General features: G+C 41.7%; 1 protein-coding gene across 1 annotated transcript; it reads left to right on the top strand.

The window, feature by feature from the left end:
• Nucleotides 1–1450: 1450 nt before the first annotated feature.
• On the top strand, nt 1451–25408 carry pde10a (phosphodiesterase 10A). Its single transcript, XM_044016536.1, has 21 exons — nt 1451–1596; nt 11865–11893; nt 13390–13513; nt 14355–14404; nt 14525–14665; nt 15137–15292; nt 16470–16520; nt 17035–17093; nt 17326–17377; nt 18033–18175; nt 18302–18394; nt 18531–18717; nt 19679–19821; nt 20490–20573; nt 20666–20816; nt 20992–21147; nt 22153–22322; nt 22465–22576; nt 22686–22766; nt 23763–23851; nt 25119–25408. The coding sequence occupies exons 1-21, from the start codon at nt 1512–1514 to the stop codon at nt 25216–25218; spliced, it is 2256 nt and encodes a 751-aa protein (XP_043872471.1). The 5' UTR covers nt 1451–1511; the 3' UTR covers nt 25219–25408.
• Nucleotides 25409–25529: the final 121 nt, after the last annotated feature.

Consider the following 25529-nt stretch of genomic DNA (forward strand, 5'->3'; position numbering starts at 1 on the left):
GTGTGTCTGATTGGACACATTCGTACGGGTCCTCCACCGGGCTTCCATTTTGTGTCTATTCGTATGTCTTTCTGTCCCCTGTAGCTCCCTCCACCCACCCCATGAGTTTATTCTTTCTCTCATTTATTAAGCAGCATTCTGTCGTTGTGCATCAGAGGTGGTCAGGAGTCGTGTGAGGTCGCGAGGAAGGCATCCTGACGGGCTGTGTTTTGAGTCTGGACAGCATCAGGCCACAGCGTCCTCCATCCTCTAAACTTCTGTTTGCCCCTCCCCCCATCCCCCCCCCCAAACACACTCACACACACCGAGCAGATGATCTACCGTAAGTGGAGATCAAATGATTTGTTCTTGGGGAATAAATCAAATGTTTACAGGAGCACAGATGAACAGATAAAGGTACCTACAACTTGATTTTCATACACCTTTTACTGGCATACAACAGGTTACCTGCAGCTGAAGTGGAAGCTTCTACATATCTTTTACATCTGGTTTTATTTTGTCGTCTGGCTCAACAGTGAAATCTGTGCCACACTTGTTTTGTTGTCCATAAGTATTTGTAGCCATTCGCTGCTGAAACATCATACAGGATTTCAGACGCACGCACCACTTAGTAATACTTTAATGTGTGTGTGTGTGTGTGTGTGTGTGTCGGACGGCAGAACACATGCCTTCCAGTTGCGTGTCCTCTTGTGATTCATACTTGAAGGGAGTCTACACAGATGCTGCTGATAACCAGACGTTTTCGTGAGAGCGCCGTAAAACGACTGTCTGCGCACAAAAGCCTCCTTTTCCATTATTGTCCGCGAACAAATGCAGTTGCTGTGTACGATATCACGAAATGAACATTTTGCAATTATATAGGATTGAGTTCATGGTTCAGTGATGATATTATGCCCCGCAGCTACATTATGTTTGTTTCAGACACACACACACACACACACACTACCTCAGCATGAGTGACCTAAACACGGTTTCCTAGTGCATCATGACGGCCTCTCAGACGCCAGCGGGTATATTAAAAACAACTTTCCCTCAATGATGGTCTGGCAAATTGCTTTTTTCCCTGACAACAAAGACAGTAAACAGCAGCACTTAGCAAGCTCTCAAGAACCTAATTGCCTATTAAGCACAATTGAGTCCTCCTTTATCCTGCTGCCTCTGTTGGGGGCCCCTATCCCTGGAGATGAAGCCTTACAGTAAACATAAGTGAGTTAGCCTGGCTATTGGAGAGGTTCAGCCGGAAAATGTGTAGCGGCTGCCATGCTCACTTCACAGGAAAGTGAAAGAGAGATGACCTTCGGTTGTTACTAACCCGTGGGTTTGTTTAGGTGGCTTTCAGAAACAATGAGGGCCAGAGTGAGGTGTTATTTCCATCCTCTTACATCTTAAAATCCTCTGTTCGCCCATTTTTCTAATCTTCCTATATTTTTATTTTTATTTTGACTGTTTCTTTTTGCTCTTCAGGCTTGACCGATGAGAAAGTGAAGGCCTACCTCTCACTGCACCCGCAGATGCTGGACGACTTTGTGTTGGAGAGTGTGAGTGCGGAGACGTTGGACAGATGGCTGAAGAGGAAGACCAGCAGCAGGCCTGCAGGTATACCTGCTCCCACACACTCACACACACACACACATATATGCTACAGGTCTCTGGATCCCCGTGAATGATTGAATCAGCGGATTTCAGCGTATAGTGACGCACAGCTGTAATGTCTCTAATATTTTGCTTCGGTTAACTGTTTGTACTTTGTACCTCACATAATCCCATACGAGTTCCTGAACAGTCGACCGCAAATACAGGCTGCCATGAATATCTCCAGCCGCGTCAGGCGAAAAAACCCAAACCTTGTCTCCCAAAGATCCAAAGGAGCCGCGGCAGAGTGTGCCTCTGTGGGCTCCGTTTATTACAGGACAGATCCCTCTCCCGCACGTGTTTCCCTAAATCGCCAATGTGTGTGACAGACAGATGAAAAAAGGGAGAGGGAGCGTGCTTGTCGGGGTGTTTATGGGTCATTCGATGTGTCTGAGTGGGGCTGAACTGAGTCTGTGCCGTGCACTCCGCGCACACACACACACACACACACAGCGGACTGTTTCTCAGACCGGCCGTATCCATCAAGGGCCCACAGAGCTGGCACTCTGCCCAGTCGAGCTGCTGACGTCAGAGGCGACCTCCAGAGACATGCAGCCGGCTGAAGGGGGGCCCAGGGGAGGGGTGGGGATGGTGGTGAGAGTTTGTGCTGGCTCAGGGTGAGGGCGTGTTGAAGTGCGGGGTTGGATTTGTCACATTTTGGAGCTGCTTTCTACATGAGGTTTACAGACAGTAGTGTTTATTGCTGCCCTGAGACGTCGGTTTCTCAGGTCTGCTCCCGCATGTGAAACAGTTTCCTGTATACAGTCTGTGTGTGTGTGTGTGTGTGTGTTTAGGTTCACATTCTTGCTGTTGCCAAGTAGGAATAACTCATTTCGCTCGCGTAATGGAGGTCAGAGCATGTGCAAAAGCAGAACGCCGAAAACAAAACAATGTGTCTACTTCAGTTTTAGTGTTACTGTGCTTGTGTTTGATCAAGTTTTAGTGATCACATTCATAGTCATGGTCATGTGACTTACAAAAGCTAAATTATATGTGTGCATGTGTTGTGAGTTTACCTGGTATTCCCTATGTTGTGGGGACCTACATCAGTTTACAATGTCACATTATGGGGAATACTTTTCTTCATGGGTGCAAAAATCGAGTCCCCCATAAGGTAAATTACTACATTTTAAGGTGAAGATGTTTTTTAAAGTTAGGCTGAGGTTAGTATTAGGTTAAAGTTAAGGTTCTCTATCCATCCGATAAAGAACACACTGTGGCAGTTTCAAGATCCTTTATTTGTCATTTCCCATGGTATTTGTAAAAAATACTCACATTGAAGTGGAACTACAGTATGTTTCTCACCAGCTTCGCATGACAGTGCAAGATAACATGGTATCATAATAAATAAGAAAAGAAAGAAAGCGAAGACTAAAACTAAAACCCTGTGTGTATTAATAAATAAAGGTAGTCCATTTATGAGACTCAAAGCAGTGGTGAGTGGTGATTATGTGAGTCTGTCGCTCTGTCACGCCTGACAAGGTACACTTCCATGTCTTAAAGAGAGGTTTTTCAATTGACTCCACTGGCCGTGCATTCACATGCTCACAGGAGCAGTAAAATAAAAGTCAGACTATGAGGTTAGGCTTAGGATAAATATCCAGGTTGGCTGACACTCAGACAGACCTTTATTTTATTAATATCATCAGCGTTTTCACGACCAATAATAAACAATCAGAAATAACCGAGTAGTATTTGTTGTAGTGTGGATGGAGAGCGTCTAAACGCGCTGCGCAGTGCGTCTCGTTCGGACGCAGAAGAGTACCCTGTGCATCTGTAAGACAACATGACAGAGCAGCAGTATACGATGCTCTTGGAATGAGAACAGTCACGAGGCCTGTTATGGTGGATTACATCATTACCAGCGAGTTTCAGATGTCAGTCGATTCTCATGTCGTCCAGAGAAGCCTGCCCGTGAACCACCGACTGCCTGAAACGAAATGACATGCTTTTTTTGAAAGTGGTCAACAGCAAACAATCATAACGTCACTGATACTCTCATACGTCTAATGTTCCCGGTCGAACTGATGCGCTGGATGAGGTGACACTGTGCAGAGCCATCCGTCAATCACGTAAACGCTATTGCTATTTGCGTCATAACGGCGCCACGTCCTCCGTCATAAAAACCTCAACACGGATGTGAGGGGGGTGCAGCGATATCAGGTGAAGTCACATCCGTCTCCCATCTGAACAGATTAAAGAGGTTGACCACTGCTGCAGAAAAACGTTCCTGTTAACAGTCGTTTGTGAAACAAAACAAACACTTGATAGTTGGATCATTTCTTCCCTTGTGGTAACAGAGAGAGTCTGACCGCATCTCACTGAGCACCACCACTTCCTGCTCTGTGTCAAGTCAGTATCATCAGTAATGCAAATGGATTTTGCCATTCACATTGTTGAAAGTCAGACATGACATTGACTTCCTGAAGACTTACTCTAAACTGAAATTCATGCAAACCATACAGTACAGCATGTCATTAGTTCAAACATTATAGTTTACATTATGGGGACTTTTTGTCTCTTTTAATATAAATAAAATGTGGCAGCAGCATTTGAACCTGACGCTTGATGGGTTGTTTATTTCTTCTCATGGGAACAGATCATTTCTTGCACTGTTGGAGAATTAATCTTTTGGCTACATGGTAATATATCTGCACACAAGTGATATAAAATACCCCACACCCACTGGTCAAAAAAACCTGTTTAATCTAGGGTTTTAATGTTTTGGTGTTTTTTTACCAGTGGAAATGTGCAGGATTTAGTCCTGGGTAAAGTAAATCTGCAGTGCACGCTGGTTTTTATGAGTTGGAGCGCAAGACGCGTGCCGATTTCAGCGACGCAATTTCCGCTCGTCATTTCCAACACAAAGACGTGCATTCTTTTTTTGTCTCTTAGTTTAGTCATTAGCCATGGATGGTTTTAGTAACTTTAGTAACCTTACTTTTTTAGTTCATCTTACTTGACTTGTTTTATTTCCAGCATGTTTTTTTGTAATCTAATATAAAGGAAACAACTGGCAATGGGGATGTTGTTATTTGCCTTTTTTTAGTGGGTTCACCAGGCTTAAATAATCCTGGGAATATCTACTTAATTTTGTATGAAAGAGGCTTAAGATGTGAAAATAACTATATCAGGTTGATACTCTATCTATACTGAGTAACAAACTGTAGAATTTCTTGTTAGAATTCTGTCATAATTATTATTCAAGCAACATCTCGGATGATCCGCTGTTATAACCTGTGTCCAGATGAGGAACGCAGAGCATTTTTTGAAGTTATATTTTGGTTTGGGCTTCGCAAATACGGAAATACTTCATCTTTTGGCACAGCAGCAGCACCACGTTATCGTCAGTATCAGGACTTTGAAAAGATTGTGCAAGAAACTGAGTCTGTTTCGAAGAAAGAATCACACAGACTTGGAGGAAATCATGCCTTTTGGAAGTGGCTGCTCGATCTGTGTTCTGTTGCTATTTAACAATAATAAGAATAATACATAACTCTCTTCTTGTAATTTTTTGACTTTATTCTCAAAAGATGTCTTTTTTTCCCTCTTCAATCCCGTTCTAATACTCTAGACTAGATTGTTGGTAGGTTGTGATAATGGTGCTAGTATTGTACACAAAAAGTGGTATGGAGCCATCGCTACTTTGAATTCACCCTGCGATTTTGACCATAATAATTAAGTAAAGTAGAGTTAACCACCTTAAGGTATTGAACGATATACAGTGATTATTTGACTCGCGATATCAGAGGGAATGCTAATGTTCACTCTGTTATTCTTATTTTCATTCGAAAAAGGATTTATGTGTGATATTAGTGCAGATCTGTGAGAAACAAAGACGTTCTCTTCAGCCATATATTCACAGGAGGCAGATATTTTGCCTCCTGTGATTTGAAAATCCAAATTGCAGTAGACTATATTGTGATTTCGATCAAATAATATACAGCTACTTGCTCTATGTAGTTTGGCTCTTTAGCTGCGAGAGGTGTTAACTTCAGTAACCAGCACGACAGCTCGCTCATCATGTCTCACATCTATCTGGGGGGTTTGATCTTTAGGCTGCGTCAGTAACATCCCTGTAAGTCCACTTCCTCTGTCAGAGTCAGAGCACTATAAGCAGACACTTGGGCACCGCTCTCTCTCTCCCTCTCTCCCTCTCTCCCTCTCTCCCTCCAGCCTCTCTGCATCTGTATCCGCTCACATGACAAGCACTGTCTAATTTCTGGTTCATCACACAGACTAAACGCTCCCTGTGTTGGGATGGCTGGGATTTAACTTGTGGATTTATTTGCCACATTTCTCCTGCTGTCTTAAAGAAGCTATTATGGGGTTTTTTTTCTTTCAATTTTTATGAGTGCAGTAGCAGCAGCATCAGCAGCAGCAGCAGCACGGCCTGTCCTCATGTGATCATCACTGAGATAACCACCACTTCCTGGAAGCCACCCCTGCAGCCTGTCCCATTCTCATTTATCATGTGATGAACAACACTGGACTACATAAATCTGTTTTGGAGGCACACATACACACATACACACACTCTTGTGTGTAAGTACTAAATGTTGTTTTTTTTTTTTTGGTTGTATTGAACAACAAGCCTGTAATTGGAAAAAAAGCCACCACAGTTTGCACATTTGCTGTTGAATTATAGTTTTCATGGAGCTGATTTTGTCATAGCGGTGAATTATAAACCTGAGCAGAACACAATTTCCCAGAATCCCCATGGATGTCTATTGACCGTCATAACGCTCTTCACCAATGTCTCACTGGCAATATTTACTTCACACCACACGCTGCCATTAATATATTCCCACTATTTGTTACTTATGTGTTCTTTATGCACACAGAGACACACACACACACACAGTGAATACAACAACCGTGTCTCTTTAGCCAAGACAGTGCAAGGAATGTCAGCTCTGTCACGGATGGTGTGGGTGTAGCAACGCCAGCAGTGTTTTGGCAACAGACGTTACACACTGGAGCTTTAATTAATAAAATGTTAGGTCATAGTGAAACCTTTTCCACAGTTAAAGATTAGTTTAACATTTGAGATGCTACAAGCGAGGAGATATTTGGAAGTTGCGGCTGAGAAAATACGTCAAAGGCCAAAGGTCCACCTCCCTTTACCAAAAAAAGAGTCCTCCTTTTTCTTTATTTGGTTTCAAGTTTAAGTTGTTTTCACTTTTAAATGCAAGTCCCTTTGAGCTGCTGTAGAAGCGTGAATGCAAGATGACGGCCTCTGTAAAGTGAGGCCTAAAGTTCATACAAAAGGCTTCTTCTAAGGCTACAAAAAACACACTCTCTTTGTTTTAAAGCAATTATACACCAATACACACACACACACCCACACCCACACACTCACACACATATGGATAGTATATTTAATTTCTGCCAATAAACCCTAAAAACGTCAGCAACAATATGAGCAAAATTTGTACTGTAATCCAAGAACGTCATTCACTAAGTTGATTATCTGGGAGAAGTTGGACTGACTGACTGATTCAAAAATGGAGGAGGAGGAGGAGGAGGAGGAGGAGGAGGAGGAGGAGGCTCCGAAATGCAGTGCTTAGTGGAAGCTGGAAAAGGCATTTGAATTTGATTTGTCAGTGACGTTTGAGATGCAGCTGAACAGACTGCATGCCTGAGAAAGAAAGTTTGTGTGCTTAAGAAGAAATGTGCAGAGATGCCCTGGGCTTCGGAGCTGTGATGCATAACACTCTCACAGAGATTAAATGTGCTCGACTCAAAATAACTAATAGCCGTGTTGTTGAATCATGTTGGATGGCTGTTCCTTGTTATTTTTTGCAGATTTTTTTGTAGTTATACAGACTTTATTCATTTTGCTGAACCACACCGGGCTAGAAAATGTCTTCTACAAAATTGTTGAAGACTCTGAGTTAGCAAATCTATTTTAATCCCATCAAAAAACTGTGAGTGTCCAAGTTTCTTTAGAAGGGTGTGTGCCTATCGCCCTGTGTCCACTGAGATTGGCTTGCTTTCAACAGCTGCACATCCTCCGTGGATGCAGCGGCTCGAATAAACATATTGACCGCTGAGCCACTGCGAGCGGACGGTGTATCAATAGGAGACGGATCAATAAAGCCTCAGAAGCCAGAGGACCGACTTTTTTTTCTCAGATTTGTTCAAATTACATTTATTATTTTTATTATCTCCGTCATTTTGACTTGATTTACGTAACAGCAGCCACGGCGGAAGTGTGCGCTCTCTGACAGATCTATATTTTAAGTTAACGGCACATTTTCTGTGCAATATTCATGGCAATTCTTTTATCACTCTAACCGATAGAATAAAATAGATTTTAAATTCTTTCATCTGGCTACATCATACTGCAACCATATGCACAAAAATAATATTCATAACATAACTGCTACAGAGGAAACAAATGATCATTTCAGATAAACTGGAAGCACTTGTCATAAAAAACCCCACCAGAGCGGTGGAAGTTTGTCATCTAATCTGTATCTGTCGAGAGGTGAAGTTTACTTTTACATGCAACCTTTTCAGTAAAAAACATTATTCATTTAGAGTTGTTATAGTTTTACAGTATAGTTTTGTCATAATATGACAAAACCATTTAATTTAGCTTTTTCTTCATATTTTTCCATAAATAGTCTGTGATTGTTTTTACCGTTATGACTTCCTTCTCTTACGTCTTAACAGGCACACTAGTGTAATATGCACATTTAAATGATTTTAGGATGACAAATGCATGCCAAGAGTTGTAAAATCCTTATGTGCGTCCATCTTCTGCCGCCTTGTCCTCCACACGAGGGTCACAGGGGTCGTTGGTGCCAATCCCAGCTGATATAGGGCGAAAGGCGGGGGACACCCTGGACAGGTCGTCACTCCATCATAGGGACGAACAACACTTTTGTATACTGTGGGAGGAAACCAGAGAACCCGTGGCCAAGTCCTAATGTAATACATACAAATATTAAATAGTCATTTGCCATAAACTGTGTGGTTCTATGAAGATAATAAGTGAACTCAAACGCTCAGAACGTTCCTCTCAGAGCCACACCTGAAAAGCTTTTCTTTCCCGAGGTTGTGCGGGTTCAGGAAATGTTTAAATAGAGATACGAGAAGAGGTCTGTTCAGCCTCCGACTTGCTCGACAGTTGTGTTTAGCATTTAGTAAACTGGCAGTCCATTTTCTAAGAACGTGTTGGCGCTCTTCTCCTGTGTTTACTAAAAGCACGGCTGGTCCCTGCAAATATGGGATGGCATTAGGACAGGCTACTGGTTTGTGTCCCTGTGCTGGTAGCTGACCACACTGTACACTGATAAAACACACACACACACACACACACACCTGTACACATTCCTTCCCTCTCAGCCCCAGCGGGAGGTGTATCAGTAGGGTTAATCCCCTGACACTTACCTGATGAAACAAAGGTGTTGTTGTTGCGAAACAGGGCAGGAAAAGTGTTTTATGATAAAGATGCTGATCCTGCAAAAGGCAACAAGTCCCACACGTGACATTACCTGCTTTCTTCAGCAAGTGCTGGGAACATGAGAGCCATGCTGGACCTGCATGTGCTTTCTTTAAAGAAACAGGTCAAACCAGGAAACTTCACAGTGTAGCGGATCTAAAGGCCACTTGCCTTCATATCACTGACACAGGACTTATCTGGATTTGTAGATGTACTTTTACAGGGAACAGTCTGCAAAATGCTACAGTTTCTTCTTCCATTTTGGCCACTTGGACATTTTCAGTGTGTGGCCACAGTGTTTAGTGCTCGCTCGGTGGTTCCACTGGGGCTGGCGCTGTCACGATGCATGTAGAGATGGGTTACCAGGCAGTAATTGGACCTGCACTGATACAAACACTGCCTGGTGACTATTTCCTCCAGGAGGAACATTGAGTATTGGTAGACATACCTCTGGGAATAGGTAGGCTATTGTGTCGTACCGAGAGTTGTGGTCGAAATGTCAATAATATTAATGTTTGTGCGATATATTATTCTTGGAAAATGTAATGTAATTCAGCTGATGCGTTACACAGTGGACTGTTTTTCACCAAAGTTTATATATGCGATGATAGACTGTACATAAAAGATGGATGTAGTTTTCCAGTTTGCTGGTGTAGGCCTGCACAAACGCAAAGATATATTAAATAGCCACCAGGGGGCAACTCTGCGTCTATATTAGCAAGTTTGAATAGAGGTCGGAGAAATTAAGTGTGATTGACAGCTGGTTTTGTGTCTGATGGTAGGTGACGTCTGTGACATCTCGACCAGCTGTAGTACAACAACTAGAAGGTCTGATTCTGATTTAGAATTATTCTTTCAACGTCTTACATACACAAGCAAGTGCTGTGATTTGGTGGTAAATCGAGTTCTAACTTAGTCTGGTGTTATTCAATTTGGGAAAAAACTTGCCTATGCGTTTGAGGCACAGCTCATACGATGTAAAATAATTAATCTGGACTAAGTAATAATCCAAATATGGAACGCGTAATTCATTCCCTGGTATTATTTCATTTTTCTTCAGCCTATAGTAAATTGGTTTATTTGTACAGGCCTTGGGCATCTTGCTCAGAGCTCACATATAATTCTCTTCATTACACCATTTACATAATATCCTCGTGTAGCACATTACATCAGACTGTAAGGCAATAAAACGTTTACATTTTTAAATTCATTTTGTGTTTTTTGTCTAGTCCATGGATAGAAGTTGTACTGAATTGAATTTTAGCAAACTTTGGTACAGAAGAACCACGTTTGTGTTTAAAATGGAGACTTTAAACCGCTCTATAAAATGTGCCGTCCATTTCCCAACAGGTAACGACGAAATTTAGTCTTTCCAAATTGAGACATTTTTGGCCTTAACAAATCATTATAAAATCATTATAAAATATTCCTGTTTTATCAAACGGGGTTTGAAGTGTTTTTCAAGTGCAGCTCTCTGTCCTCTGATTGACGTCATTCCCGGCCGGGGGTTAATACTAAAATAGCTCTCACGGCTAAGTTAGGAAACTCATAGCATTCTGGAGGAATGTTTAAAACAACAAACAGTGTAGCTGGCTGTAATGCCTTCTTCTTCTTCTTCTTCTTCTACGTACGTACAAAGTGGTTTGTTGCTGTGGGGGACCAGCTCGAGTCAGCACTTCTCGGGCTGTTTCTAAAAATCTCCACCACTTTTGCGTGATTTAATCACATGAAAACATTATGAAAGCGATCTGAGGAGTTACTGTTCTCGTGTGCTATTGACCCATGTGCAAAGAAGAGGAACCGCTTGCGCTGTGTGACTTGGGTTTATTTTCATCCCAAGTAGCACTCGCTCCAGGACTGTAAGTCCAGAGACTGTTGTGATTGGCAGGAGCTTTCATTATTATCACATTCTTCAGTGTCCACATCCAAAGACAATAGTCATATGTCTACTGTCTCTCCAGCAGCCTGAAATCACACCAAGAATTTGTTCTCGAGGCCACAACATTTTGCACTTGTCAAGTCAAATTAATTCCTCTCTTAATTCTGTTTTTAAAGGAGCGTAATTGACGTAAATGTGGATCACATCGCTGTCCACGGTCTATGCCTAATGTGTATTGCTGCGTCACATTCAGCATATTTTCGACGTTGACTCGTTGCCCCCGTTACCTGACTGATGCTGTTAACACAACATCTGCTTTTGCTTACCTGCTGTTTGGAGTGCAGTGTCATCGTAATCCACCCGGCAAACTGAGGTCTGCGTTGCTCATCGCACGTCTGCAGTGACTGACTTCACAGGTGCAGAGTTGCGCAGACTTGGTGACATGAGTCAAACATTGTGCTCTGGGGCTGTGAGAAGAGAACTAGTTTTCTCTCCAGTCGCTGCACCGGGGTTATTAACACAAACCCTGTTCACTAATCAAAGACAGATGGCAGGATGTATCATCTGTGACCAAAGCAGAGTGAAACAAAAGGTTAAAGCTGAACTTGCCCCATCTTAACATTCACTTCATTACCATGCACAGTTTAGCCCAGAGTCCAAATCAGGTCTAACTGAACAAATACATGCATTTGTAATTTGACTCCTAGTCGTTTTAGTCCAACAAAAAGTCTTGTTTTACTTGGACTTACATTAATGTCATATAGACGTACTGACTGTGTCTTTACACTTGAAAGTCAATCAAACATTGTGCTTTTCAGACTTTCCGCTTTGGTTACCATTTTCGTATCAACCATGCAAACGAAAATAAAGCCTAACGTTGGGACTTTTTTCTCTTCACAGACGACACATCGGCGAAAGAAGTCAGCAGGGTAGGTTTTTCTTGCCAAATTTCATGTGCAAATATTTTGTTAAATTAAGCTTCACTTTTGCAGTTTCACATGTTCAAGTGTGTCCAAGTACTAATTTACAGAAACCCTGTCCCAATTCAATGGGTTTTCTCTGATCTTATAAACTATGTCGAGCAGTTGTAGGGTTTGTTTTGTCATGATGTGAGTTGTACAGAAAAGGTAATGAAATAGATTGTTAATGCGAAACACCACAAATGTTTTACGCCACATTCTGCTGCCGCCCTATATGAGACAGTTTGCTATAGGACAACTATAGGAAAGCATGGATCCCCTCGGCTCTGCACCTCTTAGGCCCGGTGTCAGCACCCTCTGTGGGGCCCCGGGGCTGCAGAGAAGTGGCATCCCCACACATAATGCCTGAGAGAGAGAGAAAAAAAACAAAAAACGAAGGGCCACTTCACCCTTCAGTGCGTCATCCATACGTCTGTGTACGACAACAGGATGTGGAAGAATAAAAGGCGTCCCACAGGGGAGGCTTTCTAGTGCTGCACCCTCCCTGCCATTCTGTCCTCACCCTCTGTGCAGGCGCAGAGATGGATGGTTCCCGGGCCCTGCACAAGACAGCAGGTCTGCCTCTTACATAACAGGACTTATGACCCCCAGGGTCAGGGTTGTAAAATGTTTAGAGCAAACTTTTGCGCTCCTTGGTGTTCCCTCACAATACATACGCCTGGGCTGAGTGTATTTGGAGCTCCGGGCCAGAGTCTGAGTGTGGAGCCGGGCATGGAGCTCTGGTCAGATCTTGTGTGGTGTCATGCACGCCTGAGGCACGGGGAGAGTTGAGGAGGGGAATTCAAAAAGCTAAATTATTGCAAGGTAATGCATATCTATTTTGAGGGAATGCTAAATGATTGGAAGGGAAGGCAAAAGCATTGCAAGGAAACGCAGAAGTTTGCTCTAAAAACTTTCCCACCATGACCCTAGAAGGTGGACTCCGACCATGTTGGGCCCCGATTAATTGGATTGCAATATACAACCTCACCCCTAGATACCACCAAATCCTCCACATTGGTCCTTTTATGTTTTGATGGGATGGTGCGGTAATGCTTTTAAATCTATTACACATTTTAATAGATTATATATTTCTAAATGTATTTTAATGACAATAAGATATTCAAATCGTTGCACTCTAGACGATTACGCAACCACACTTTTGAGCAGAGGCCGAGCTCCAGAGGTTGTCGTGGCTCAAATCAGAGCTGTGTGGGGGATTCTGGGCTAGAATGCAGCCGTCAAAGGGAGCGTAAGGGGCGGGCTGGAGGGTAATGTTGTGATGAATGGCACGGAAACAACTGTTCAAATCGTGCCTTTTGAATGAGTCGACGTCTGCGGCGGGAAACATTACACTGCATGTGATACAGAACAGAGGCCGCCGTGGCACTGGCTGAATTTTGAAATTCAAGCTCAGTGTTTATGCGAGACTCCGCAGTTGCAACTTCTCTCTGTCTTTTGTCCAGCAGTACCAGGACACGAATATGCAGGGTGTGGTGTACGAGCTCAACAGCTACATGGAGCAGCGTCTGGGCACGGGAGGAGATAACAAACTCCTGCTCTATGAGTTGTGCAATATCGTCAAAGCAGGTAAACGAGGGAACCGTCCAGATTACTGATCTTCTCCGTTTTCAGATTGCATCGCAGCGCTGCTGCAACCCAGAGGTGACACTGACAGTGAAACGTAATGCCAATATGTTTCAAAGTTAGATATGAAAGCTTGTTTGTGGACAACGGGAGTGCGAGGAATAACAACTGAAATTGAGGATTTCACCGTGAATCCCTGACAATGACATTTTGTTCTTTATTTATTGATAACCCTGTTTCCACCAAGTGGTACAGTCCAACACAGTTCTGAATGTTAGTGAACTCTTTACGCTTCAGTTGTCAAAAGTTCACTTTTTGGCATCATGTCACATTATTTAGGTAGAAATCACAATCTGTCCGACACAAGCTGAAGTGGAAATGCAAACCAAATCAGGATTTACTGTTCCGAACCATACCATAGTGAGCTGAGCTGCACCGTGCCACTTGTGATAAAAGGATAAGTTCATAGTGTCTTTGTTTTCACTGTTGGTGCAACAGTGCCTCTGTTGTCACATTGTATGATAACGTGACCTATATACCCGACATGAGAGAAATGAAATGGGACGGGAGAGGAGAGGAGGGAATATGATGAACTGGATGACAGTCAAAGCCTTCGGTCAAAGTGTCCTTGTCATTATGTGGGACAGAGATAAAAGATTGGAACTGGACTATTGTCTCCTCGTCATCCTTTCCCTCCCAGACATTCTTGCCATTTGCTGTTATTTCATGGACAAACAGTGGCATCTAATTTTTTTTTACTGGACTGTCTAACTGTGTTTAAAGAACGTGCACTGCACACCCCTGACCTGTGTGCCTTTTCTTTTGTTTGCTTTTATTTCTGCAGCAACAAAAGCTGATGGATTTGCACTTTACTTCTTGGGAGAATGCAACAATGTAAGCACAGAGAACCGTCGTTTCTGAGGATTATTTGTTTGATACGCAGCAAATGCAGTCATGTGTGAATTTGACATTTGGTGCTCATTCCCATCTGTTTCTGCCTGTGCTTCTCAATAGAGTTTATGTTTGTTCACTCCAACGGGGGCCAAGGATGGCACCCCAAGCCTCATCCCCTCTGGCCCCATCGCATTTGGGACAACCATTGCCGCTCATGTTGCCAAGACTCGCAGAACACTGCTGGTAGAAGACATCATGGGGGTAAGGCTGTTTTTTTTTTTTTTTGCATGCAGTAGAAAGAACAATTAAATGAATAGGCAATTAAATTAAATAAATGGGTAGCTTAAAGTTATATAAGAAATAGTACAATGGAATAAGACAATGCTAAGCAAAAAAAGGTCTTAACATAACTTAACATTTAACGGTTGCAGTGTTCTCAGCTCATTCAAGTGCTGATACACTAAAAATCATCTTTGAATTTCAGTTTTATAAAGCGTATGGAGGACTCATCTATAGAAATCTATGTATAGATAATGAATTAGTATAGAAATACTGATTTTGAATACTGAGTGTTGGGTGCTGGCTGATGTAAGTACATTACTCACATTAGTCTCGTCGGTTTTAGATCATTCCTAGTGCAGAAATGTTACTTATTATATCTTTTTAATTCTTAAAATGAATTACTGACAGCTGCACAGGCTGTAACAGAAATGTCTTGTCTCCATGTTGCAGGACGAGCGCTTCCCCGACGGCACAGGGCAGGACTCAGGGATCCATGTTCACTCTGTCCTGTGCCTCCCCATCCTTACTGCCATCGGAGACCTCATTGCCATCCTGGAGCTACATCGGCACTGGGGCAAGGAGCCCTTCAACCTCAGCCAGCAGGAGGTCAGTCTGACCCAGACAAAACACACCAAGAGTGGGAGGCTGGAGCAAGGCTCACAGAACTACAGTTAGCCTGGTATTCACCTTAATCTGGATCCGTTTAAGATCTCTCTTAACTCTGTGGGGTTCAGTTGGAAACTAATGAGGATGTTTTAGGGTCCAAAGACTTTTTTTACTAGGTGCTAATGAAATACATTCTGTAAAATGAAACCGCAACGAGCTGGAAAATGACTTTGTATACATGTTGCTCAAGACAGTAAAGTCAAAGTGCGTAAGTGCTGTCAGAATTCACCTTTAAAAATCTCCCAGACAGAAACCATTTTACGTCTTATATATCAGCACATTTGGCTGAATGTCATGCAGGCCTCACTGTAGATTTAGTCTTTAGAAGCAGTAAGTAGTAAGTTTTTTTGTGTTTCTGACAGCCTACTGTAGTCTCATATTAATCTGACTATACTTTTAACCTTTGAGAAGTGTGTTCTCAGTGTTCCTGTGGTAATGGAGCACTAGAGCTGTCGCGGTGAAGGGATTTCCACCACGATATACAGTGCTTAACAGATTTATTAGACCACTGCTGCAGCTGCCCTAAATTAGCAGCACTGGTAATTATCAAACACATTTGTTTATGTTTGTGTAATGGTTAATACACCAGTATGTAGAAGCTCTGTAACCCCAATTAAGATTTTTAATGCTAAAATCTATCATTTTTTTATCCATTCATTTTCAAATTTACTATTGAAAAAAATTAAATAGTAAAGCACATTATTATTTCTTGATTAAGATGTCACATTATAGTTATTTACTTCTTTAGTGGTTGAATGTTATGCTTGATTCATTTCTGACTTCTCAGAGAAGAAGCCCAGTGAGCTGGATTAAATTTGGGTATAAATAGGTGAATTCACTTTGTTATTTGCCAAATAAATAACAATAACATTCTTTAGTTTTAAGTTTTTTAAATATTTCTAAAATATTTTAGATATTAGCAAGATAATTCTCTGTGTTTTGGTCAGTAATAATGATCTAATGACATCAGACAACTGACCCAATTTATTTTCATTTTGCTGCAGCTTTAATTTTAAACCCACAATGCCTTGTAGATAATAAGCCAGAATTTGTGTGTTAAGTGTAAAATGAATTTACCGTTCTTTAAAACTAAGCTTCATTTTTTTTTTCCCCTCAGGTTGCGACAGCAAACTTAGCGTGGGCATCAATTGCCATTCATCAAGTACAGGTGAGCAAACTTCCTTTAAAGGACCGAGTTTAAAGTTGCACCTTGTAGCCGAAGATCAGCTCTTAAACACGTCACTAAAGACCTGGTCTGGGAGGGAGGTGAAGCCTCCCCGTCCTACTTGTTTGGCTCTCAGATGACTTTGTTTGTTCTGGTTCTGCGCTGGTGTTTTCAACGGGGGAAATCCACTGTGTACAAGAACTGGGTTGTCACTGGGCCCAGTCCAATCAACTAAGCCGCAGATTCAACAAACAGCTCCCCGAGGATGTCATTATGCCCCAGTGCTGTTTTCATTCGAACAAATAGCATGACACCTTAGATAAGCAGTGTCCCACTGCAGCACTGTGAGCTCCTCGCTGCAAAAACACTCTGTTGTTACTGACACTCATGACGGTGGCCCACAGCCAAGTGTGTAGACAGCAAGTCAGCGTGTTTACAATACAGTGTAGGACGCTGTATGTGCTCTGTGGGGAAAAGTCTGACATGTCCCTGTGACCTACATATGTTCTTTCTCTAGGTGTGCAGAGGCCTCGCCAAACAGACTGAGCTCAACGACTTCCTACTAGATGTGTCAAAGTAAGAGCTGCCGATGGCGCATTTTTACCCCCAATTAAATGAAACATTTTCTTGAGTGTATATTTACATAATTGTACGTGTAACGAAGTGAGTTGGTATTTGGTGTCTGTTCTCCTCAAGTTGATTGAAGTATTTGCTCACAAAATAGAAAACGTCATGTCTTGAATGTGAACGTCATCAGAGCTTCCCATTTTGTCAACATCTCAATGCACCATTTCTTCTTTTCGCACAGAACATACTTTGATAACATTGTGGCAATAGATTCTCTACTTGAACATATTATGGTGAGTGTGATTCCTGCAAGTATGTGTTCATTCACATTGTCCCCAATGCGGCACATCCTGCGAGTGTGTGTTAGGATACGCATGTGTGTTAAAGCTCCCGCTGTGAAACACACATACAGTGCACAGCTGCTCTCTCACCACCTGAGGGGCAATGCAAATGTTACCTCTTCATACCTGCTTGTTTGCATTCAAATATATAATACTATATGTCTGATAACATCTTTATTAAATGTCCATCGTCAATACAATAGATTTGTGACTCAGACACAGTCAGCGACCATTTTTAAATCTAAAACAAATGAGCTATGGATGCATGTAAAACTAAATTAAATTAAAAACCAACCTTTCTGTATGTATTCTGTCGCCCTGTGACTGTGGTAACATCTGAGGTCAATCAAGTCATGTGGCTCGAACACCAGCATATACACCAGAATGACCTCGAGTTACACCGTGTGTGTGTGTGTGTGTGTGTGTGTGTGTGTGTTTAAATCCTCTGCATTGACTTGTTCCATCCAAAAGAAACAATTAAATCAACAGCAGTGTGTCTGATTTAATTAAGCTGCGGGTGACAAACATCATTTTCCATGTTTTTCCTGATCTTTTTAAATCCCCAGTGTTGCCAATAAGCCCCCGTGTCCCTCCTGTTGTTTTGCAGATATATGCAAAAAACCTGGTGAATGCGGACAGATGTGCACTCTTCCAGGTAGATCACAGCAACAAAGAACTGTACTCAGACCTGTTTGATATTGGGGAAGAGAATGAAGGCAAACCTGTCTTTAGGAAAACCAAAGAAATTAGGTGTGTGAAGAGTCACATTTTTCTCTTTTTCTCCTCCCAGTATTCTTAGTATCTTCCTCGTAATTAAATTTTTTTATTCATAACCAAAGTCTACAAATGAAACTCTCCTCTCTGCTTTACTTCCAGGTTTTCTATAGAGAAGGGAATAGCTGGTCAAGTGGCTCGGACAGGGGAAGTCCTAAATATCCCAGATGCCTATGCAGATCCACGATTTAACCGGTGAACTCCCGACTCGTTTGTCAGGGCAATTTTAAATAACCGCAGAATTACGGGCTTTGCGTACCACTTCTACTAACTCTCAACAGTGAACGTCAAATTGATGTCGTATCATTTTATTTTATGTCTACCTTGACAGAGAAGTGGACCTCAAAACTGGTTATACCACACGGAACATCCTGTGCATGCCCATCGTGAGCAGGGGGACTGTTATAGGTGTGGTGCAGATGGTGAACAAGCTGAGCGGAAGTGCCTTCACTAAAACAGATGAGAACAACTTTAAGATGTTTGCTGTCTTTTGTGCTCTGGCCTTACACTGTGCAAATGTGAGTACGTGCGTGCAAGTCGTCTTAAAATATAAAAACGACTTAACTGAAATTCTGCAACACCAAACACAAATCTCGTCTCCCTTTTTATGTTAAAGGTCCAGTGTGTAACTGTAATTTAGGAGTGAATAATACTACCCATAACTATGTTTGTGTAGTTGTATAATCACTTTCAAATAAAATAAAAAAATTTGGTTTTTGTTTATGCTTTATCATATATATGCTATAATGCTCTAATTCATACATACTGGTCCTTTAAGCAGATGGATTATGTAATGTTTATGGCGCACAACATTCATTCATTCATTCGCTTTCTCAGAGTGGTCCCGATTCTTTTTAGTAACACGTGTCCACTTAGACTGCGCATTGAACAAAAAGCTTGTTCAGATTTCGGGGACGGTTGACTTGACGGTGACGATGATGCCTCATAATCTCGTTAATCATCTCGCAAAGCCTCGAAGCCTGCCTTGTGTGGTCTGCCGGTCGAAAGCCTCTCCTCTCTGTGAGGCCTGACTCACCATCGTCTCGTGCGACAAACGTACGCAGGAGCGACGTCACAAAGTGGGTTTCAAAATTGATGAGGCATGTTAATATTTTAAGACAAGAGGTCTGCATCTGTCCGCTGACAGGATTTATGTTTCGCTGTAATTTATGCCGTACGTCTCCAGCAAACTGTCTAAGACCTGCTCTTGATTTATGGTGATTTATGGTGGAAGGTGTAACACTTTGGCGCCTGTACCTGACTGTCTTATTCCTGCATGTCTGGGAAGGCAACAGGGATACAAACCAGATGTGGAGACACCCAAATAAATTGTGATACAGCACAGGACTGATGCGGATAGCTTAACTCCGTTTGACCCTTTTGAAAATGCCAACAGCGACACTTATAAAATGAGATCTTTTTTTGCTGTATTTTTATTTGGTTTTCAAACGGCTAATTCATGTTCTGTGATTCCCACAGATGTACCACAGGATCCGCCACTCTGAATGCATATACAGGGTGACGATGGAAAAGCTGTCGTATCACAGCATCTGTACATCAGAAGAATGGAAGACCCTTACCCAGCTCAACCTCCCCACTCCCATTTATAAAGAGATTGAAATGTGAGTGCGTGGAATGTTTTGGTCATGTACTCTGTGTGATGTGAAACAAAACAAGAGACATTTCTGAAGTTGGCCTACAGCCACGCGTCTGTGAAAGAGTCCAGGTCTGGCTGTCCTGATGTCAGCTTTGTCACATGCAGACTTCAGACGTCCTGTTATCTGTGTTTCCTGTTCTTCTCTCAGGTGAACTGTACATGTGTTAAGCTAATCAAGGGCTCTCTAAACCCTGCCTGAAAGTTATGTTAAAAGAAAGATATACAACACGTCACTTATGTGTGTGTACTTGTTTTTATATCTTTGTGAGGTCCAAAAAAAAACTTTGTGAGGACATTTTGTCTGGGTCCCACAAAGATAGATTATGTTTTGGGTTAACATATTTCTAGGGTTAGGGTTAGTTTTAGATCAGGGTTCTCAAAAGTCCACCAGGGGTGACAGAAGTTCTGCATAGGAGCGTTAACCTAGCTATACCCAGCCCCTAACTGTTCCATTCTTTGGCACCCGTCCCTTGGGGTACCAGAGTAGAATGGTACGGTATAAATATCCCATGGAAGTGGAAGTCTACAACAGCCACAAAGCAGCCATAAGGCACGGCCCACACCCCGCCTACCAAGTCTCAGTTGAACCAAACCGAACACAGCATATGACTCTCCCTTTTTCATTCCTTCCAGGTTCCACTTTGATATTAGTCCCTTTGAGGAGATCTGGCCTGCTGTTTTTATCTACATGGTCCATAACTCCTGTGGAAAGACCAGGTAGGGCGTCACAGGGCTGTGTGCTATCAGGGTCAACTTTTCATTTAAGGCATTTGTTAATTCTCTTCTTTTTTTCCTCGAACTGCATGCAGCTTTGAGCTGGAGAAGCTGTGCCGATTCACCATGTCCGTGCGGAAGAACTACCGACGTGTGCCCTATCACAACTGGAAGCATGCAGTGACGGTGGCCCACTGTATGTATGCCATCCTACAGAAAACCACTGGGATCTTCACCGAGCTAGAGGTTTGCTTAGCAAAAATAAATGGAATGACACGTACTGTAAATACAGTTTATTATACGTGGCACAGAGAAAAGAGAGTGTTGTTTTTGCATAATGATAAAAAAAAAACTTTTGAATCCTTTGATTTGTGTGATTTCAATTAATAATTTTTAATTGTGCCTCCATTCTGGTTTACAGAAGAAGGGTCTGTTGATAGCCTGTCTCTGCCATGATCTGGACCATCGGGGCTACAGCAACACGTACCTGCAGAAGTTTGACCATCCACTGGCTGCTCTGTACTCCACCTCCACCATGGAGCAGCACCACTTCTCTCAGACCGTCTCCATCCTACAGGTAGAGCTCTTCCCTGCAGAATCTACATCAACCCGTGTCGCAACATTTCTATTCATTTGTTGTCTATAAGTGCAGGGATAAGGTCTGACAATGATGTGCGAGGACTTGCACACAGTGGGCAGAAACATGCAAACAACACAATTAAGAACGAGAGCTGCATATTATAATTTGAAGCCCACTAAATTAAAAAATGATATGTTCAGACCAGACTGAACTTGAGACACGACACTATAGGTGACTGTTCATTTTCAGTTGCGGCTCCATGTCTGTGGAACAGCCACGCCCCTCAGTGTGAGATCAGCTGACTCCACTGCAGCTTTTGACAAAATGTCTTTTCAACCTGCACTTTTGTAAGATGGCTTACGCTTAATGCTGCTTTTACCTCATCATTGTATTGTTTATTTTTATGTCACTTTTTATAGTGTTTTATCCTTGCTTTATAGTCGGTGCTCTCATTTTACCTGGGTTTTATATAAACCACATTTGTTTTGAACCTTTATATTTTATTTTAAGAGTTTACTTGCATATTATATACATATACATATATATGTATATATACATATATATGATGTATATATATGTATATATATTTGTGTGTGTGTGTGCATACTTAATTAATTACAAGTACAGTTAAAAGAATAGAAATACCAATCTTTACCTGAAGGTGGCCTTTTAAAAAACAAAACAACTAATCTATTCAACTAAAATATTTGCTTTGAAATCATGTCTTTTCTATTTTTTGTCTGATGACAAGATACATATATTCTTCACATTTCTAAATCCACATTTCTCTCTGTATTTTACACACACACACACACACAAGAGAGCATCGTTAATATCTGAGTGCCTTCCTCTGTGATGTCCAGAATTCACTGCGGCGGCACCGTGAACCTGAGATGACCCCGAGGTTTATCGGAGATTACAACCTGCTATAGCCTAGCTGAGCTGAACGCCTCATAAGTGGAGCTTTTGCTTTTTTATTGATCTCTTTGTTTCTCATAGCTGGAAGGGCACAATATTTTCTCCAACCTGAATTCCACTGAGTATGAGCAGGTGCTGGAGATCATCCGGAAGGCCATCATCGCCACAGACCTCGCCCTGTACTTCAACAACCACCAGCAGCTGTCAGACATGCTGACCTTGGACGGGCTGGACTTGAACAACCACTCGCACCGGTGAGTTTCGCGACGCACACTCGTCCACGGGATCACACCACAGCTTTCGTAGCATCACTCAGAGACATGTGGATCTGGTGCCACGTAAACAGCAACATTTGGATTGTGCACATGGCCATAACCAGGCTTTGCTTCTCTCCAGGGACCGTGTGATTGGTCTGATGATGACAGCATGTGACCTGTGCTCTGTTACCAAGCAATGGCAAGCCACACGACTCACAGCCAATGACATCTATGCTGAGTTCTGGGCTGAGGTATAGTGGGATACTGTACAGAACAGTCACTCTCTTTAAATACATGAATAAATAGTCAGGTGATCTGCTGTAGTTAAGTAAGAAATGTAAACGTTGTGTTCCTCAACAGGGAGATGAGATGAAGAAGATTGGGATACAACCGATCCCCATGATGGACAGAGACAAGAAGGACGAGGTTCCACAAGGCCAAGTGAGACCAGCACGCTTGCTCATGTGTGTCTGTGACAGTACTGATGGTGTGGAAACGCCACGCTTGTTTCTCAAGGAGGAAGAAGGAGTTACTGCTCAGCTGCTCATTGGGAGATGACATCACATTTTAGATTAGATACCATGAAACCATGAATGCCTCTATATTTTAATGCATGGAGAATAACTTAAAAATATGAATTACCATTACTGAAACAACCTTTTTTTAAGAGGAGAGAGATGTTTGGGCTGTCCTTATCTTTCTTTTGGTAAAACGTGATCATAAGAGCATTAATACATGATCATCTTAACTACTCATTCAGTTTCACAATTTTTAATCTGCATAAAAGAATACAGCAATAAATTAATGAAATAAACAAATCAGTTTTTATTGCTATAGCAAATCCCAGCATACATTATCTCAAGGTGCTTTACATAGTAAAGCAGAAACAGTTCAATAAACCAGTTATGGCCTTGGGTTGCTTATAAACGTTTATGTTTTTATATAATGATGTGTTATTCTTCATCAGAAATAATATTGATCCCGTGTTCCCATTTACATTTTTTCCAATCCTGAGTCTGCCAGGACATCTGATCAGCTAGTTGATAACAATTATGGCCTAGTAAAGGTATTATTGTAATAATAATAATAATAATAAAATAATATAATAACTTAAATAACTAAATTATAAAATTTTGACTAGTGACACACGAAAAGCTACTGTATCCCTACAAAAATCTATATTATAATATGGATGTGTGTGATTAATATATATATATATTAATCACACACACTTGTGTTTCTGATGTTATTAATTTTAAATGTATGATCTGCATGAATTGTCTTAAAGAGTTTTCTGAAGAGAACAGATAAAGTTAAGTTTCCCGAAGCTCCAAAGACTAGTTAACACGTCACAGACAACAGAACCTTCAAATCATGTTTACTTTTGTTTATTGTTTTGTTTTGTTTTGTGTTGTTTTTTTTTCTTTCCATTTTTAGGTGGGATTCTACAATGCTGTTGCAATTCCATGTTACACAACGTTATCAAAGCTCTTCCCTCCGTCCGGTCCTCTTCTAAAAGCCTGCAGGTACGTTTTCTAATGTCTATTAATTAAGAAATGTACACTTCTTTGAATTTTATTTAAATAATAAAAAAAAAAAAACGGTGTGTCTTGAGTGTTATTCAGAATAATAATGAAAAAACTGTATAGTGTTTCATTTCTGGTCTGGTTGAGTAGGATTATGTTGCATTGCACATTTGCTGGGGTAACCCACTGTTTTTTTAATATGTTGTGACCTTGATCTGCGGGGAATGCAAACAAAGTGAGCATGGTAATATTTAAGCCCCGGCAGTACGTCAGCACTGGGCTCTGGGTGGGCAGTGGGCCTAGACCCCGTGGAGCCCAGCTGCTTGTTGTGGGATTTGCCACAGACGTGTAAACTGCATCAGGCTGACTAATTGAAAGGAATGGCAGTAAAGGGCAGCACTTTTTGCAGTCATATGTCAGGCGTGATTATAGCACATGGAGGGGACTGGCTTACATTTAGCTGTTTGGTAAAGTTTCATTCATTTAAGTTAAGTGCAACCTTTGGCAATGATTACCTCTGTATTTAATCTATATGCCTTTACAACTATAATTTGTTTTGTTTTATTGCATTTATCTGACAGAATTGCATATCGCAAACTAATTTAATTTTTTCTTTTTAAGGTTCAAAATGAATACTTTGTCTATGCTTTAGTTAAAGTTAAAGGCTCGCCTGTGTGGCAGCAAAGTGATATGTGTGATACAACTTTAAATATAACAAATAACAAGTGTCTGTTAAAGTGCAACTAAATGTTGGTGATTCATCCTATCAGCTTCTCACGACACTCTCTGTCTCGTATCTTGTGTTGCTTGGTGACCTTACCACACTGCACACAGGAAGTGATTTGTTTTATGTCAAGACAGGAGGCAACAGCAACTTTTAGACATGAATAATGTGTCGATACACTTATTTAGTCAGTAAAATGTCAGAAAATGTTGATCGGCACTCAAACTTGGAAATGATGACGTTGTTTTCTCCACAAACCAAAATGATTCAGTTTTAATGACATATTTGTCATATGGAGCAACAGAATTCACATTTAAGAAGCTGAGAAATCAGAAAGCTGGTTTGAATTCATGAAAAAAAAAAACATGTAAACGCTTAGTACTTAGTAATCAATTCATAATCAATTAACCAAATAACATTCAATTAGCAGCATTGAAAAGTAGCTGTTTTAATTTCTCATTCTTCAGTTCACTATTCTTTCATATTAAAAAACATGTTTGCATTTAAAAAAATGATCTGATCCGAGGCGTTTTGTGTCTGCAGGGAGAACCTGAACCAGTGGGAGAAGATCGCGCGAGGAGAGGTGGAGGACGTCGTCCCCAGCCGACCCTGTGATTCAGGCCCCGTTAAGGTGGACAACTGACTACCGGGTGGGTGATTTTGCCTACCAAAGGAACACAACCTGAATCCTGCCACGGACCTGGAACGTTGTCGGAGGAAGAGCCCACATCGTTGTGTGTTAGCAGGAGACAGATCAGCAAACGGCAACTTGACTTTTCACAAAAAACAAAACAAAAAAAAAAACACACGGTTACCTCATTGGGTGACAAAGGTGTCAACACTGGCAGTTTCACCGATCCCAGAGACTGACAGACAGCTGGTGGGACTGAGGGACTTGAACCCATCACCCTAAGTCCGCTCAGCTTGGGAATTCATTTGGTAGAATGGACGTGT

This window comes from Solea senegalensis, unplaced genomic scaffold (genome assembly GCF_019176455.1).
Source record: "Solea senegalensis isolate Sse05_10M unplaced genomic scaffold, IFAPA_SoseM_1 scf7180000014588, whole genome shotgun sequence".
NCBI classification, from domain to species: domain Eukaryota; kingdom Metazoa; phylum Chordata; class Actinopteri; order Pleuronectiformes; family Soleidae; genus Solea; species Solea senegalensis.

Coding starts and splice junctions, on each gene's coding strand:
- pde10a (XM_044016536.1), top strand. CDS start 1,512: ATGCTGGACGACTTTGTGTTGGAGAGTGTGAGTGCGGAGACGTTGGAC. Junction 11,894..13,389: donor CGGCGAAAGAAGTCAGCAGG/GTAGGTTTTTCT, acceptor TCTTTTGTCCAG/CAGTACCAGGACACGAATAT. Junction 16,521..17,034: donor TTGCCATTCATCAAGTACAG/GTGAGCAAACTT, acceptor TTCTTTCTCTAG/GTGTGCAGAGGCCTCGCCAA.